The sequence below is a fragment of the Crinia signifera genome, chromosome 6 (assembly GCF_055691185.1).
Source record: "Crinia signifera chromosome 6, ASM5569118v1, whole genome shotgun sequence".
Taxonomy (NCBI): domain Eukaryota; kingdom Metazoa; phylum Chordata; class Amphibia; order Anura; family Myobatrachidae; genus Crinia; species Crinia signifera.
Genome location: NC_139222.1, coordinates 104,597,448 through 104,613,418, shown reverse-complemented (window position 1 = coordinate 104,613,418; position 15,971 = coordinate 104,597,448). Strand labels below are relative to the sequence as shown.

The 15,971-nt window shown below is 44.4% G+C and overlaps 1 protein-coding gene across 2 annotated transcripts in view; it reads left to right on the top strand.

Annotated features, from left to right (window-relative positions):
* The window catches only part of UCKL1 (uridine-cytidine kinase 1 like 1), a 48,254-nt gene that overhangs the window by 17,778 nt on the left and 14,505 nt on the right, over positions 1-15,971 (top strand). For both annotated transcript variants that reach the window (XM_083146711.1, XM_083146710.1), the window contains exons 5-8: positions 207-278; positions 4,170-4,359; positions 5,639-5,700; positions 10,129-10,145. In XM_083146711.1, coding sequence (XP_083002837.1) covers positions 207-278; positions 4,170-4,359; positions 5,639-5,700; positions 10,129-10,145 — 341 coding nt within the window. The remainder of the gene's footprint in view (positions 1-206; positions 279-4,169; positions 4,360-5,638; positions 5,701-10,128; positions 10,146-15,971) is intronic.

Below are 15,971 nucleotides of genomic sequence, written 5' to 3'. Positions count from 1 at the left end.
ACCTGTGTAAATCATAGGAGTCCCTTTATGACAACCCCATGAAGGGTACCAACAAATCTGCCCATACTGTATCTATATACAATTGAATGCTAGGGAGATGTGTGGAACAAGATAGACATAGATAGCATTCCTGAGGTTACAATGCCATTATTTTTTTATTATTAATTAGAAAATGGTAACTATTTTTTAATTTCCACTTTTGTTAGAAAACCCTTTATGGAGCAAACGTGATAATATTTGAAGGGATCATGGCATTTGCTCATTCAGAACTTCTAAAGGTAAGAGAATAGGTTAAAAGTCCTGCTTACATGAATACTTCTGAATGCTTGTGCCCTGTCTTGGTTTAATATTCAGCTAGTATGAGAGAACGCATACCATGTGTCGCTAGCTGTTCATAGGTCAGTGATACCTGCAGAGCCGCAGGTTAGACACGCCTGTCTTGAATGGCTCAGCTGAGTTGCCTATCTATAACTACTCTTCCTGCAGCTTAAAATATGGGGGAAATTTACCAATATGAAAAACCTAGTTTTTCGTATTGGTATTTCCCCTACGGTTGCATACGACTGTTTAAGTCGTATGCAAACTCGTGTTCCGAAGGGTCAGTTACAAAGCAGTCAGATACGACTGCTTTGTAACCCTCCGATGGTGTAACCCCATCCGTATTAGCGGCCGTATATACGGCCGCTAATACGAATTATTTCTAGCAGTCTGCACGGATCAGTCAGATCCGTGCAGGCTGCAGTGTGTAAAAAAAATAGAAAAATAAATAAATGAAAAAAAAAAAAGCCGGCGTGGGGTCCCCCCCACAGCCGTAACCAGCACCAGGCTGAAGGAGCCGGGGCCGGTAATTAAAAATCAGGGAACCCGACAAATAGGGGATCCCCGATTTTTAACAACCAGCTCCAGGTCCGGGGCTGGTTCCCAAAATACGGGGGACAAAATGACTAGGGGTCCCCCGTATTTTAAGAACCAGCCCCAGGCACAACCAGCCACCAGGGTAATGTCACAGCCGGGGGACACTTATAATATAAGGTCCCGCGGCCAAAACATTAACCCTACCGACCAGTCAGCCTGGCCAGGGGCCCTGGGGGAGTGGGGACCCCCCCAATGAAGGGGTCCCCCCCCTCCAGGACTTACCTGACCAGGCGGAAGCCTGGTGCTGTCCTCGATGCCCCTGGGCGGTGGGCATCGAGCTGATAAATGGTGTAAAAAAATAGATAAAACTATTGTTTTTTACTGTGGCACTACAAGTGCCAGCAAGCCTCCCCAGCAAGCTGGGACTTGGAGAACCACAAGTCCCAGCCTGCTGGGCATTAAAGGGCCCGCTGGCACTTGTAGTTCCACAGTTAAAAAAATAGTGCACAAAACACACTGACACACATTTAAAATAAAACTTTAATACACACATTACACACATACTGATACTTACCTATCTTCTTCCCGTAGGTAGCCCTGGTCCTGATGTCCTCCGGTCCTGTGTCGGCGTTCCTCTTCATGTCGACGTCCTTCTTGAAGTAGACGTCCCTGTCGGCGATGGTGTCCGGGTCCGACGAAATCCATGGAGGAAGCTGTGGAAGGAAACCATACTCACCTGTCCCAGCGCGACGTAGTCCAGGTAAGGGTCTTGGCAAAAAAACAAACCGAACACCCCGAATCCAGCCGGACAGAGAGCCGCACGGTGTTTGTTTACATCGTGCGGCTCCGCCTCCCGAATGCCACTATTGGCCGCCTTGCGGCCTAGCGGCTCCTGATTGGCCGCTAGGCCGCAAGGCGGCCAATAGCGGCATTCGGGAGGCGGAGCCGCATGATGTAAACACCGTGCGGCACTCTGTCCGGCTGGATTCGGGGTGTCGGTTTGTTTTTTTGCCAAGACCCTTACCTGGACTACGTCGCGCTGGGACAGGTGAGTATGGTTTCCTTCCACAGCTTCCACATGGATTTCGTCGGACCCGGACACCGGACGCCATCGCCGACAGGGACGTCGACTTCAAGAAGGACGTCGACATGAAGAGGAACGCTGACACAGGACCGGAGGACATCAGGACCAGGGCTACCTACGGGAAGAAGATAGGTAAGTATTAGTATGTGTGTAATGGATGTATTAAAGTTTTATTTTAAAAGTGTGTCAGTGTGTTTTGTGTACTATTTTTTTAACTGTGGAACTACAAGTGCCAGCGGGCCCTTTAATGCCCAGCAGGCTGGGACTTGTGGTTCTCCAAGTCCCAGCTTGCTGGGGAGGCTTGCTGGCACTTGTAGTGCCACAGTAAAAAACAATAGTTTTATCTATTTTTTTACACCATTTATCAGCTCGATGCCCACCGCCCAGGGGCATCGAGGACAGCACCAGGCTTCAGCCTGGTCAGGTAAGTCCTGGAGGGGGGGGACCCCTTCATTGGGGGGGTCCCCACTCCCACAGAGACCCTGGCCAGGCTGACTGGTCGGTAGGGTTAATGCTTTGGCCGGGGGGACTTGCATAAAAAGTCTCCCCCCGGCTGTGACATTACCCTGCTGGCTGGTTTTGCCTGGGGCTGGTTCTTAAAATACGGGGGACCCCTAGTCATTTTTTCCACCGTATTTTGGGAACCACCCCCGGACCTGGAGCCTGGGGCTGGTTGTTAAAAATCGGGGAACCCCGGGCCCGGCTCCTTCAGCCTGGTGCTGGTTTCGGCTGTGGGGGGGGGCCCACGCCGTTTTTTTTTTTTTCTATTTAATTTTTTTTCTATTTAATTTTTTTTCTATTTTTTTTACACTGCAGCCTGCACGGATCTGACTGATTCGTGCAGGCTAAAACGGAAATAGAACAGGAAAATGGTGTTCTATTTTCCTGTCGTATTTGCGTGGGTGTTTTACACCACTAAGCAGCCGTATTATCAGTACGGCTGCTTAGTAAATCAGAAACCACCATTCTTTTGAATGGTGATTTCTGTCGTATCCTATCGATGGTGTAGGGCATTCGTATTTATAACTACAAATACGAATGTCCCATCTTTAGGACTACGAATTGTTGTATTTTTGGGATTGTAAATCCCGAAAATACAAATTCGTAAAAAAAAGGTGTATTTCTCCCTACGAATACACCTTTTTTCTACGAATCCATTTTGGTAAATGTCCCCCTATATGCCTATCAGTATACTGTTGAGGTGTTAGTACATAGACCTCTGAAACTGGTTGTCCTTTTGCTGTGGTATGATTGTGTATGCTGTGCTGTTCTAGAACCAGAATGTAAACACAATGTCCTCTGCTTTCCTTTTAGTGGAAGGTACTGTGTTCGATTACACGCTGCCAACAGTATCTTTGTTTACAAGACTCTCCCACTTATTTCATGTGAAGGGAATACTCATTTTAGTCTGCAGTTATGAATGTCCTTTCATTATGTAGCTGGCATATTGTGATGTGGTTGGATGATATAATTTGTGGTTGGTTGCAAACAGCCTTTCTTGACTTGATTGGGTAACTGCAAATGCCGATGTTCTAAGTGGATAAATCCCCTTCAAAGATAATACATGGCTGACACTGCTTTTAAAATAATCTTTGCTAGCTGAGGGGAACCCAAGACTGTGAGCAAGTCTTTGCCAGAATAAGGGCTCATCCCTCTTCCACCCTGGTAATCCATTCCACAGGATGTAGTTCCTGATGGATAGGATGCCAGCAGTCAGAAGACCAGCGTACATATCACAGTTCTGAAAGTAAAGGTAGCCATACACTAGAGTGACATCCGGCCTGAACGCACAATTTCAACGGGTCATGTGATCGATTTTGTGCACACAGTGAGGTCTATCGGTACTTTGTGTCCTGTGGGTCGAGAGGTCGATCCTTAGATCATATGTGCTGCATGTATGGACCATCAGCTTTGCTTGCAGTCGTAAGCAGATCGTAAGTGCTATTAAAGTACATGCAATCGCTCTTATGACCTGCATACGATCAGATCGTATGCAGTTCGTTTCAGTGTATGGCCAGCATTAGTATGCTAGAATGCGGTAAGAGGGGAAGTTGGTTTAATCGCTGCTTTCTATTTGGGTTATGGAAATCTGGATTTTGATATCCTGGTTTCCAGTACCCAACCCATTCCACCAAGCCACACTTTCCTAATGCGATGTTATTACACCCAATAATGCTGGTCTCACATCAGGAATTGATTAGGTGCCTTTTGATTCCTTTCTTTTGCACAGTTGCTAGACATGAAAATTTTTGTGGACACAGATTCGGATATCCGCCTTGTACGGAGGCTTCGCAGGGACATTTCTGAAAGGGGACGAGACATTGAGGGAGTCCTTAAACAGTACCATGTGTTTGTGAAACCTGCTTTTGATCAGCACATCCAGCCAACCATGCGTCTTGCAGACATTGTGGTACCGAGAGGTATGAAAATATGATGTAAGAAGGAGGTCATAAAATACTCCAAATACAAATATAATATAAAGCGGATTATTCCCACATTCTCATCCTCTACCTCTGTATGGTGTTCCCTTAAGTTGTGATACCATAGGATGCAAGTTAATTTGTTATTGACTGGTCTGTATTGTTCTACTGTGATGTGTACTCTGGTTCGCTGTACTCTGCCAACAATTACAGTAAAGCGAGAAAGCCCAGGAACTGGGGGATTGTTAGCGGGTTGGGATCATTTGGTCTACAGCATGATGGTCGACAGTCATTAGTTCGACACCATTAGGTCGACATGGGAAAAGGTCGAAAGGTCATTACTTCGACAGGTCCGTAGTTCGACAATGTCTAGGTCGACCATCAAAAGGTCGACATGGCAGAGCAGTGGTATCACAAATTCCTAGAGAGTATGAAATATAATGTGGTTTATAAAATGTCTTCCTTTATGAGACAGCATGAGAAATACTCCAAAGCAGTGGCGGTTCTAGAGGTGGGGCGGCAACACGGTCCAAAATGTATATAGGGGAGCCACACCAACTACCTCCCCAACCACTGCCAAACTCTGGTACTCAGTTGGTGGGGCTCCCTATATTTGAATATTGGACTGCACTGCAGAACCACCACTGCTCCAGATCATGCTTATAGGTTGTTATTCGCGGCAGTGGATGCTTAGCACCCAGGGGCACTGTGGGGCACTTGCAGTTATGACCTGGGTTAGTTGCCCAAAACCATATTATATTATTTATGGTCAGTGTAAAATTCTGGTGCTGATGGCTGCCATCCTTAAAATATGTCACCAAATGAAGTGCAGTCCTGCCGACCACCAAATTACTGAACTCGAGAATGACCGATTAGTACATTTTAAATCTGTCATACATGGCTGAAAGACAAAAGAAAAACAGAAAATAGTAAGCTGTTTATTTAGTAAAAATTCAAAAGGGCATTTTGTTAAGTAATAAGCGAAGTCGACAGATATTAGTCAACCCATTCAAAGATAGAAGTCAATACTTTTCTTAAACAGGCGTTGAGTCAAAGAGCAAAATAAGTATTGTAAAAGGCGACAATGACCAGTTTTCATATTTATACGAGTTACAAGCCCATCAAAATGATGGAACAACAGAGCGGTAAAGTCAGCGCCAGTAGCTGTGTGCGCCCGACTTGAGCAACACTTGAATTATTCTGTCGGGGCCATTTATTGGCTGTCAGCGCGTACCACATACAAATATATATATTCACCATATGCTTTTCTTTATTTCAGGTAGTGGTAATACAGTGGCCATTGGTCTGATTGTGCAGCATGTACACAGCCAGCTAGAGGAGGTGAGTAACTGGGAAAATACATGGTCAACCCCAATGTCTGTTATTCTATTTGGACATAATTTCTCAGCATATTTATTTGTCTGCTGAGGTCATAGAACTTGGTGACAGACTACAATGGATCAGTGCCCCTGTTGGCCAAACTAGAATAGAAAATGAATGATTATTTCCTTGGAATTTTGTTATTGCTCTTAAGGATATTCATATAGAATATGAACACACACACACACACACACACCCCCCCCACACACACACACACACACATCCCCCACACACTTTCAACATGCACACACAAGGGGTTGTGTCTACTGACATCTATAGAAGGTGCAGAACACATCCCCACAATGGAGCATTGGTGGGGGTTATTCTGGTGGATTTGCAAGGCTGCCAAACTCCGCCTTGTGAATGGTGGCTTGGCCTCCACCCATTCACGCACTGGCTGCAAATGGATGTTTTACATAAACATCCACTCGCAGCCTGCGGGGTAACTACCACATCATTCGGTGGTTGCCGACCATCGAATGATGTGGAATGTGCATGCACATCTAAGGTTGCTCTGAGCAACCTTAGATGTGCGTGTGCACTCTGAGGGAAGTGGTCAGCTGCCCACACCCACGTCATCAGTCCATTAGCATGAGAATGCCGAGCGCTCATGAAACGCTGGGCATTTCCATATGCTAATGGGCTGCCCCACGCTATCCACCGGCCGTAAGGTCTGTTCACCGTGGCCGCACACACCAAACGCATGAACATGTGTAGAAGTGTGCAAAAAGAAAACATTGGCCCCTTGCGAACGCACAAGGCCGTGCAAATAGACCTGAATAAGGTCCTTGATCCTGGTGGAGATGAGTAAATGCCGGTCTGAGCTTTGTATGATGTGTCACCAAGACCCAAATTCCTGTGTCATGAAGTGATAGCTATTTGTATGAAATAAGAGAAGCTTCAAACCATCATAATAAGGGTGCAAGGATGGCAAACAATAGCATAAAAATAGCTTTATGTAATCCTGTATTGACGACCACTACAAGATGGCAATGCCTCAGTAGTCTTATTAAAAGGAGTGTAATACTAAGTCATGGCATATGGTTAATGTGAGCCATTAAGAGACATACAGTTATTGGGCCGCATTTATTAAGTAATATTTGCGGCTAAATCCACGAAAACACCCATTTTCGGGGGTTAACCGCAAATTTTAAGTATCCCCAAATGTATTAAAGGGGGACCGCAGCAGGAATCTCAGATCCCTGCTGCGATCATCCCTGCAGCACCGCCGGTTTCTATGGGGGATGCGATGCTGCCCGATGTATCAACATCGGGCAGCCCGGCTTTGCACCCCTGGGCTATCACCATTCTGGGATGGTGATAGCCCATTGTAGCCTATGGCTACACATTGCACTGCCCGAGCGGCCCCCCGGCTTCCGGGTCAGGGCTTTGCAGGGACGGGCTTCTTTCGGAGCCCTGTCCCTGCGCCCTTACATTGATAAATCCCGGCGGTATTGCATGATACCGCAATGCGATGTCACCGCGCCGGCATTGCTCGGTAATGATAAATGCGCCCCTAAGTCTTGTAGAGCTCAAGCTATAAGTTCATACTTGGTAAAAGCTACTGGTCACACCATGGTTTGACCACTGTCTGGAGGCACTGTGTAGTTAGCATGTATGGATGCAATTTTATTTTAAGTTGTTTGTTTTTTTAAATCTGAATTATTGAAACATTTTCAAAATCCACACAATTGTAATAACACCAACATGTTCAGTACTGTTTTTTGTACAATGCAGATAAAAAAAAAAGATTTTTAGATCGTTTTTACACTGATAAAGTGCTTTCTTTGGGTTTGGGATATATATATATACGCAGGGTTCATTATCTTTATATAAACCTCCCTGAAGGTTAGCAGAGTACAAATATTGCAATGCGTTAATATATGCAGTTGAAAAACCTTTCCCTCAAGTAGCATGTGGCTTTTAGTTATGGTATAAAACATCTACAGTCTTTAGGTGTACAATCCTATGGTCGACCACTTATGGTCGACAGAATCTAAAGGTTAACATCCAAAAGGTTGACATGATTTTTTAATGTTTTTACGTTGTCTATGTCGACATAGGTTGACATCGACACTGTCTAAGTGCACTCGCCTTGCTGCGCTCAGCACACTATTTTATTCTCCCTCCACTCCCTTTGTAAAAAAATGCATGTCAACCTTTTCCATGTTGACCTATTGCCTGGCGACCTGTAAACCCTGTCAACCTTTTGATTGTCGACCTTTAAACCCTGTCAACCTTTTTGACTGTCGACCTTTTGACCCTGTCGACCTTTTGACTGTCAACCATTAGTGGTCGACCATATGACTGTATATCATGAGTCAGTCTATGATCAGTCCGGATACCGTGGTAATTTTTACATCTGACGACCTGCATGTTCAGCGGGGGTCCTTGTGACATCATTGAACAATATTGTTCAGTGTGTACGCACTATATTGTACATCCGCGGCATGGTCGATATAGTCTAGTTGTGTATGCGATTTAAGAAGGGACCAGATTACTTTGTTACACATGATGGCAGTATGTTGAATTTGTAAGTGCAGAGGTAATGTCTTTCTCTCTTCGTAGTTTTTGTTATCAAGGGAAGGCAGCGTTACCCCAAATCCTTTATATGTTTTATGACTGTTTGGTGTTTATTTTTATTGGCCATAACATGTTCTATATATTTAGTTCTGTAGAGCAGGGCTTGGGAAAAATGTTTGAGGCAAATGTTATCCTGTGAGCAAGCACACCATACAGGCTGAGTATCAGCGAGCTGTGTGAAAGCAGGAGCCACGCTTGGGCTTTCAATCCCAGTAATAGTCATTAGGTTGCCCGGTATGGTCGACATGCTTTAGCTTGACGGGGTCAAAAGGTGGACAGTACAAAAAGTCGATGGGTACAACGGGTTTTATTTTTTTTAGGGGTCATTATCTATGTTTCATCATAATTGACCACAATTGTTCTGTGTGTATATGTCCTTTCTTAACTTCCAGGAACACTTTATACTGGAAAAAAAAACATTTATACACATTTTCTAAAGATATGGGAATAATGACTCCAACATCAACCAAATATTAAAATTGACCATATAGAAATGTATAATCATAGACAGTTGAGCTGTTCCCTAGCTGTACAGTCTCATTGTAGACTAAATGATGCTGCTACAAGCAATGTTTTAGGAACTGCAAGGTTGAAATGAATGACATGTGTGGGATGAAGGACTCTATAGTGGTAGTAGGCAGGACTTCGGAAGTACAGCCACTTGCACCTACTCCCTCCTCTTTGGCTTACAGAAATTAGGAGTGCCGGGAGGTTGATCTGTGTGCTATCCTGACAGGTGCATGGGGGTTCAAAATAAACATTTCACAGCACTTTGTTGTTCCCCAGCACCTTCACTCACACACTTGCACAGTCATCAGAGTACAGTATATCTCATCTGCCACTGATGGAGTCTTTCTTTCAGATGTATGTGAATAGTAGAAAGAAGGTTTACATGGTATACTGTATATTATAGGGATTTTCTTCTGGAATGCCTTTTGTTAAGTACAGTAAAAATCTCCCTCTCCTCACATGCAGACGTATTGATTGGATTCCCACACTGACTCCACTGGAATTCAGTATACCACAGCACCAATTTGGGCTGTGTAAAGTGACTCATTCATTCCATTAAATGTGCAAGTGGCTGCTGTCTTCTTACTTACTATTGGCGGGGATACACAGCTGATAACGGGTCTTACAAGGGCCTAACCCCCTCTCTCTTTCTCATTTGTTTTATCGTGAAGTAAAGCGCAGTGAAAGATTCTAGAGAGGTATTCAGTGTGAAGGAATTCCCTATTAGAAATAATAGTGACACAATGTGCCAAATGGGTGTGGTACAGGGGTTTGACAGTCGGGATCCCGACTGGCCGGACCCAGACAGCATGGTGAGCGCAACTAAGCCCCTTGCAGGCTCGCTGTGCTTGCCACGCTGTGGGCACGTAGTGAGCCAACTATTCTATTCTCCCTCTATGGGGGTCGTGGACCCCACGAGGGAAAATAGCCGGTTCCCGTTGGGAACCCGGCTGTCGGGACCCTGGCCGGCACCCGTGCCAAATGCCACAATCTTTTAAAAGTGATTAAATGGAGATTGATAACCCCCAGTCAATCAGCTCCTAAATGTAATGTTACAAACTTTGTTTATAACTCTCTACTCTATCACTTTTTGAAGCTTGGCGCATCTGGCCCAATGTCTTGGTCTGGAATAGTAGTCTCTACTGGTCTCTCGCCAACTTATGTTTTCTAAACGAAGGCGGTCCATATGAATAATGGGTGATAAGTTGTTCTGCACCTCTGTATTAGTGAGCTCTGTACCTGTCTGTCTTTTCTGTGTTCTCCTCACGCTGCCTGTGTCCTGTCCTACTGCTGCAGAGGGAGATCAGTGTCAGGTAAGAGTGAGCAGATGTTTGCAGGCTGATGCTGGTTCAGTGTTTTCCTGTGGAAAGATGTGTCATTGTCAGAAATGATGTACCTGACCCCTAATGAGTTAGAACTGTTTTTCTAGCACATTGCAGCTCTCTGTACCAAGATAAACTTAAAATGGACTAACCTAAAACTACAGAAATGGGTACTTATGTACTAACTGGGCTGCCGATTTTGAAATCGGGTCCATCGCATCGCACCCGACCATATCGCATGCGATGCGATGCGATGCGATGGACCCGATTTTTCCATAGGATTCAATGTTAAAATGGACTGAGTCCATTTTAACATGGAATTCAATGGGAAAAGGGGTCCTTTTCATACCCCTACTATCCAAGTGGGCATGGAGTTGGATATAAACCTGTGGCGAGCGTAGCGAGCCACCGAGCCCGAAGCGTGGCGAGCGGACACAGAATACCGTCCCCTCGCGGGGCTCGCTTCGCTCGCCACGCTTCGGGCTCGGTGGCTCGCTACGCTCGCCACAGGTTTATATCCAACTCCATGCCCACTTGGATAGTAGGGGTATGAAAAGGACCCCTTTTTCCCATTGAATTCCATGTTAAAATGGACTCAGTCCATTTTAACATTGAATCCTATGGAAAAATCGGGTCATCGCATCGTATGCGATGCGATATCGTATCGCATCGCATCTGATTGTATGCCTTAACTTAAGGCATACAATCAAAAAATCGGCAGCCCAGATACTACATAAGTACCCAGAAATGTGACAGCTTATTTTTTTAAAACAGAATTATACAATACCTCACGCCACCTTTTGATGCTTTCTGTGACATGCAAGTCACTTCACCTTCCGTTGGCCACCACTGACTTTGGTACAGTTCTGCTATTGCAATGTTAGTGTCTGAATGAGACAAGGCTTGTAATATCTTACAACGAAGAGTCAGATTTGCCTTCATCTATTGCTTGTAGCACTATATATAAAAAATCTATTAAGTTATGTGGCAGGTACAAAAATGTTTGCGGATACAAACTAAAAATGCTGATCTTGGCCCTTCACTTCCAAGGAAAGACAATAATAAGGAGCCCGTAGGAAATGTAGTGCTCCTGTTACAGTGGTGCAATTCCACAGCAGAGGGCTAAATGCCCCAGTGGAATAAGAACCTTCAGATGAAGCTACTCTCAGGCCCATATATAATCCCTGACCAAACATTTTTGTAGCTGTTCCCCCCCCCCTCCATAAAAGTGAAATGGCATGGGTGAAAATATACTCAAAAATGCCCGTGATTGAATTAGTGTAAAGGCGAATCTTCTGTTTCTTTCGCTTTTTCATTTATTTCAGCTGAGATTGAATATGGGCCTCAATCTCTGTTGATCACCTCTTACTACAGTTTGATTACTCCCAAAAATTATATATATATTTTTTTCATAAATAACATGCTGGCAGCAGGATGTATTTGGCATACCGATTTAGAGATGCCGGTCCAGGGATGGCGGGATCCTAGGACTTAAAGCATTTTTGGTTTGGATATAAATCCTGGGATTAGAGGCTCCAATCCTGGGATTTCGGGATCAAAATGCACATTTGAATCCCTTCCTTCCGGGCAGTGTTGAGGAACAGCAGCGATTGGCTCAGGCGCTGCAGTCTGCTGCAGCATGGCCGGTGTCAAGAAGGACCTCCCTCGTCTGCACATAGAATTTTTTTTACATAGAATTTGACGGCAGTTAAGAACCACTTGGCCCATCTAGTCTGCCCCTTTTTTAAACATGTTACCTTAAACCATATTTTTTTGTAAGAATATCAATATGCCTATCCCAAGCATGTTTAAATTGTTCTACTGTATTTGCCTCTACCACCTCTGATGGGAGGCTATTCCACTTATCTACTACTCTTTCAGTGAAGTAATTCTTCCTCAACTATCCCCTGAATCTGCCTCCCTCTAGTTTCAGTGCATGTCCTCGTGTTCTGCTGCTCCTCTTCCTGTGACGAGGACAAGGGATGTATGCAGGACAAGGGAGGGGGTCGTTAACTATGCACAAGATCGCGCATCATTAATGATATTGTGTGTACACACTAGATGAGATAGTGAAGGGCCCTTCTGATCGATATCTTGTTAGTGCAAGATCACTTGTCTAGTGTTTGAGGATTAAGGTTTTGTTTTTTTCGTGTGTGTGTGTTTTAGTTAGTGTAGTGCACACCCTCTCATGGTTAGCTTCACTCGCCATTCTTTGGGCATGGTGCCTCACTCCGCTACTGCTGCACTTGGCACACTTTAACCTCAGTTGACCCCTAAGTTGTGGCCGTGCAGCTATATGTTACACTCCTGGTACCACCAGACTCACTGATTTTAGTTTGCAGCCTCATGTTTCAATTACCATTGATGTTTTAAATATTTGTTCAAGAGATGTACAGTACAGCGCTGCTTAATCCTAAAAGGATGCAGTTCTTACTGTCCAATCTTATTCCATAGCATTTTATATCAGCATTAATGTATTAAGAATAATAAGGAATTCCAGCCTCAGTATGCATGTCAAGGCGAGAGCATTTATGTTCCAGCAGCCACAGTGATTGAGCCCACATTCTGTACCCACTTCTACTCTACACCAGTGTCTCTGAGATATCTACTATATGAATATGCTGTTAATCACTAGCATTATACCTGTCTCTTTTACACTTTGTGTGTGTCTCTCCCTCGCACACCCTGCTGCTACTCCTCTCTCCCCACCCTCCCATGTCTTTTGTTGCCACAGAGCAACTTGATGTGGGTGGGGGGTTATTTTTCCACTGTGGGTCAGACCTATGCGATGAGAGCAGGATGCTGCACAGGAAGCCCACAGATCTTCTGTTACCTGCATCCTGACACTGCTCGGACATTGCAACCTAGGCGGCTATTTTAAGACAAGACTTAAACATGTCATTAATATAAAGGTCTGCAAGAGACAAAGAAGAAGAGTGCAACCATTGATCGTGCAACGACTGTAGAAGGATGTTTTTCTTAACAGAAGTTATATAGATGTCTGTTTTGTACGTAGTTGGAAAATGGATACAGGGCATTTGTACATATATCTGCTCGCGTGCAGTGGAAATAGTAAAATCACGGTGTAATAAATAATGTATTTGCTGATGTATGCATAAAGTGTCATAAATGAATGTTCAAACTTATAGCTCAACTCTTAAAAGAACTACTCTTTTAGACTATGGGGTACACTTTCTACTTCTCTTCACAAATATTATGTTTGTGTAGCCCAGTGGTTCCCATTCTGTGTGCCTAGGCGCCCTGGCCTTCCGCGAGGGTTTTGCAAGGGTGCCTTGGGTTGGTGGTCCAGGACCAAATCACATTGGTTAAAGTCACAGTTATAGGACAAACTAATGCTAGGGGCTGCCAATCATAAAGTATGTGCACAATCAGAAGGGTGCCGGACAGTTTCCTGACAGTCGGGATCCCGACAGTCATTACCCAGATGTCGGGATCCCAACAGTCAAAACCCCTACACTCGGGGTCCCGACGGCCACCAGCTATTCTTCCTCGTGGGGGTCCACTACTCCCATAGAGGGAGAATAGAATAGATGGCAAGCGTAGCGAGCCACCGTGCCCACAGCATGGCGAGCGCAGCGAGCCTGCAAGGGGCTTTGTTGCGCTTGCCATGCTGTCTGAGTCCGGCCAGTCGGGATCCCGACGTCGGGCTAATGACTGTCGGGACCATATACCACACCCCAATCATAAGCACAATGTACACCACCACATAGCTGACACTGAGGGCTATTTTACACCATCCGATTTATCCCAGCATCTGTACAGGATGCCAGCCTGACTCTCTGAGGTTTTTTTTCTTCTAAATGGGCAATCCTTTACAAGACAAAACCATGCTCTGTGAATTTTACTTTTAAAAGAAAAACCTTCCAGCATCGCTCACAGCCATTAGACTTACATTGCATTACATCCGGCCCTATGTCTCCTATTGTCATTTCATTAGCCATTGGTGGGTTAAGCTGGCCATACACCTAAAATGATCTTTCCAACGGCTTATCTGGTTGGAACGAAAATTAAGTAATGTATGTGATCAAACGACAGCTGATCATTTTCTACAAAATGGCCAAAACGACAGATTGAACCAACTTGTCTGAATGACTGTTTTTATAAATGTTTTTGAAACAAACAGTCAATTGTCGTTTGCTCTATACCTTACTGGATTTTCGTTAGAACCAGCCAATTAGATCACTCGTTGTAAAGATCTTTAGGTGTGTGGCCAGCATTTGCAGGAATGCATCCATCCATCTATCTTTTTTTTGTTTAACTGCTGACTTCTCCTTTCTACTTTCTTGTATGACCCATACCCTGCCTATCCTCCCCCTTATTCCCGTGTACATTCTGGTAGAGGAAGCTCCGCTATGACATGTGAGATCTGCATGTTCCTTCACCTCAGCTGGTATCTTGTCTTCTCACTCTGATTTGTGTGCAAGTTTGTGATGTAAAACACTGACACAATTAACCTATAGTGGGAATTTTGCATGGTATTTACACTTTGACTATCCAAGTTGATAGAGGATTCACTTGTGGTTCTGTATCTCACAAGCCCCTCTTATGGGGCCTACACACAGTGATTTAGGGGCATTTTCTAAGCGATCTCACTAGATCGCTTAGAAAATGCCCTACATTGCTCCGCATGTAGGGGCAATAGGAATCCGAGGCCCCACACATTGCTATCGTCCGGAGATTAATATCCAGCGTGCTGAATATTAATCAGTCAGGGCCAGTGTTCTCACCGGAGAACACTGTCCCTGACATGTCGGCCAGCACACATCGCTGACACATCGCTGTGTGCTGAGCATTCTGGGCGATCTAGTATCACTCAGAATGCTCAGCACATCTCCACATGTGTAGACCCCATTACATTTCTGACATAGTTATCCTATCTGATTAGTCCAGTTTTGCCCATTTGCTTTGGCAGAAATCCAACCCAGTGCCACAGAACAGAAATTTGCACTGTGCATTGGCTGTTTTGGGATCTGTAGATAAAGACAATGGGGTATATATACGAAGTCTTCTAAAAATGAAAGAGGTGATGTTGCCCATAACAACCAATCAGACTCTGTCTATCATTTTCTAGGATGCAATAGAGAAATGATAGACAGTCTGCTTGGTTGCTATGGGCAACATTACCACTTTGAGAAGCTATAAGTAAATTTACCCCAACGATTCTTGTACATGACTCGAGTTACCAGTTACACAATTCTTTGCTGCTGAACGGTTCATTTTTTTATGTTGTAGAAACCTGGGTTGAATTGATCGATGTTTAAAAACCTATTCTAATCAATTCATTAACAAAGCAAAGGGAACTGCAATAGGAAAAGAATTTAGACAAGCTGCTAACATCTTATACAAGGTGGAACGTTTTATTTCAGCAGGTGACACTAAAATATAGCATCGGCTCGCCTGGCGCTTCTGTTATATGCACTATGTTAGAGCCTAAAGGTGCACTATCCAATTTTATTTTATTTTGTTCATGATTTGCTCGATAATATTAACGATATCATCTAGTGTGTAGGCACTGTGGGGTTAACAGCGCCTGCTCCTGCGTGTCCCTAAAGATGTCCTCTGTTATCTGTACATATGCAGCTCAATATGTCGTCAACGACTCTGCATGTTCTGAGCAGGGCTGAGCGATATCATTCAGTGTGTATGCCCTATTTGTTTGCCGGGAGTTTCCGGAAAATAGTTACCGGTGTTGCTGGTATCCCATTGTATAGTGTGTTCCCAGCTTAGCAGAAGTGCTCATCATCAGCAGCAGCAGAAATAATACTATAATATATCATTGGGTTATGGTGGTAACAT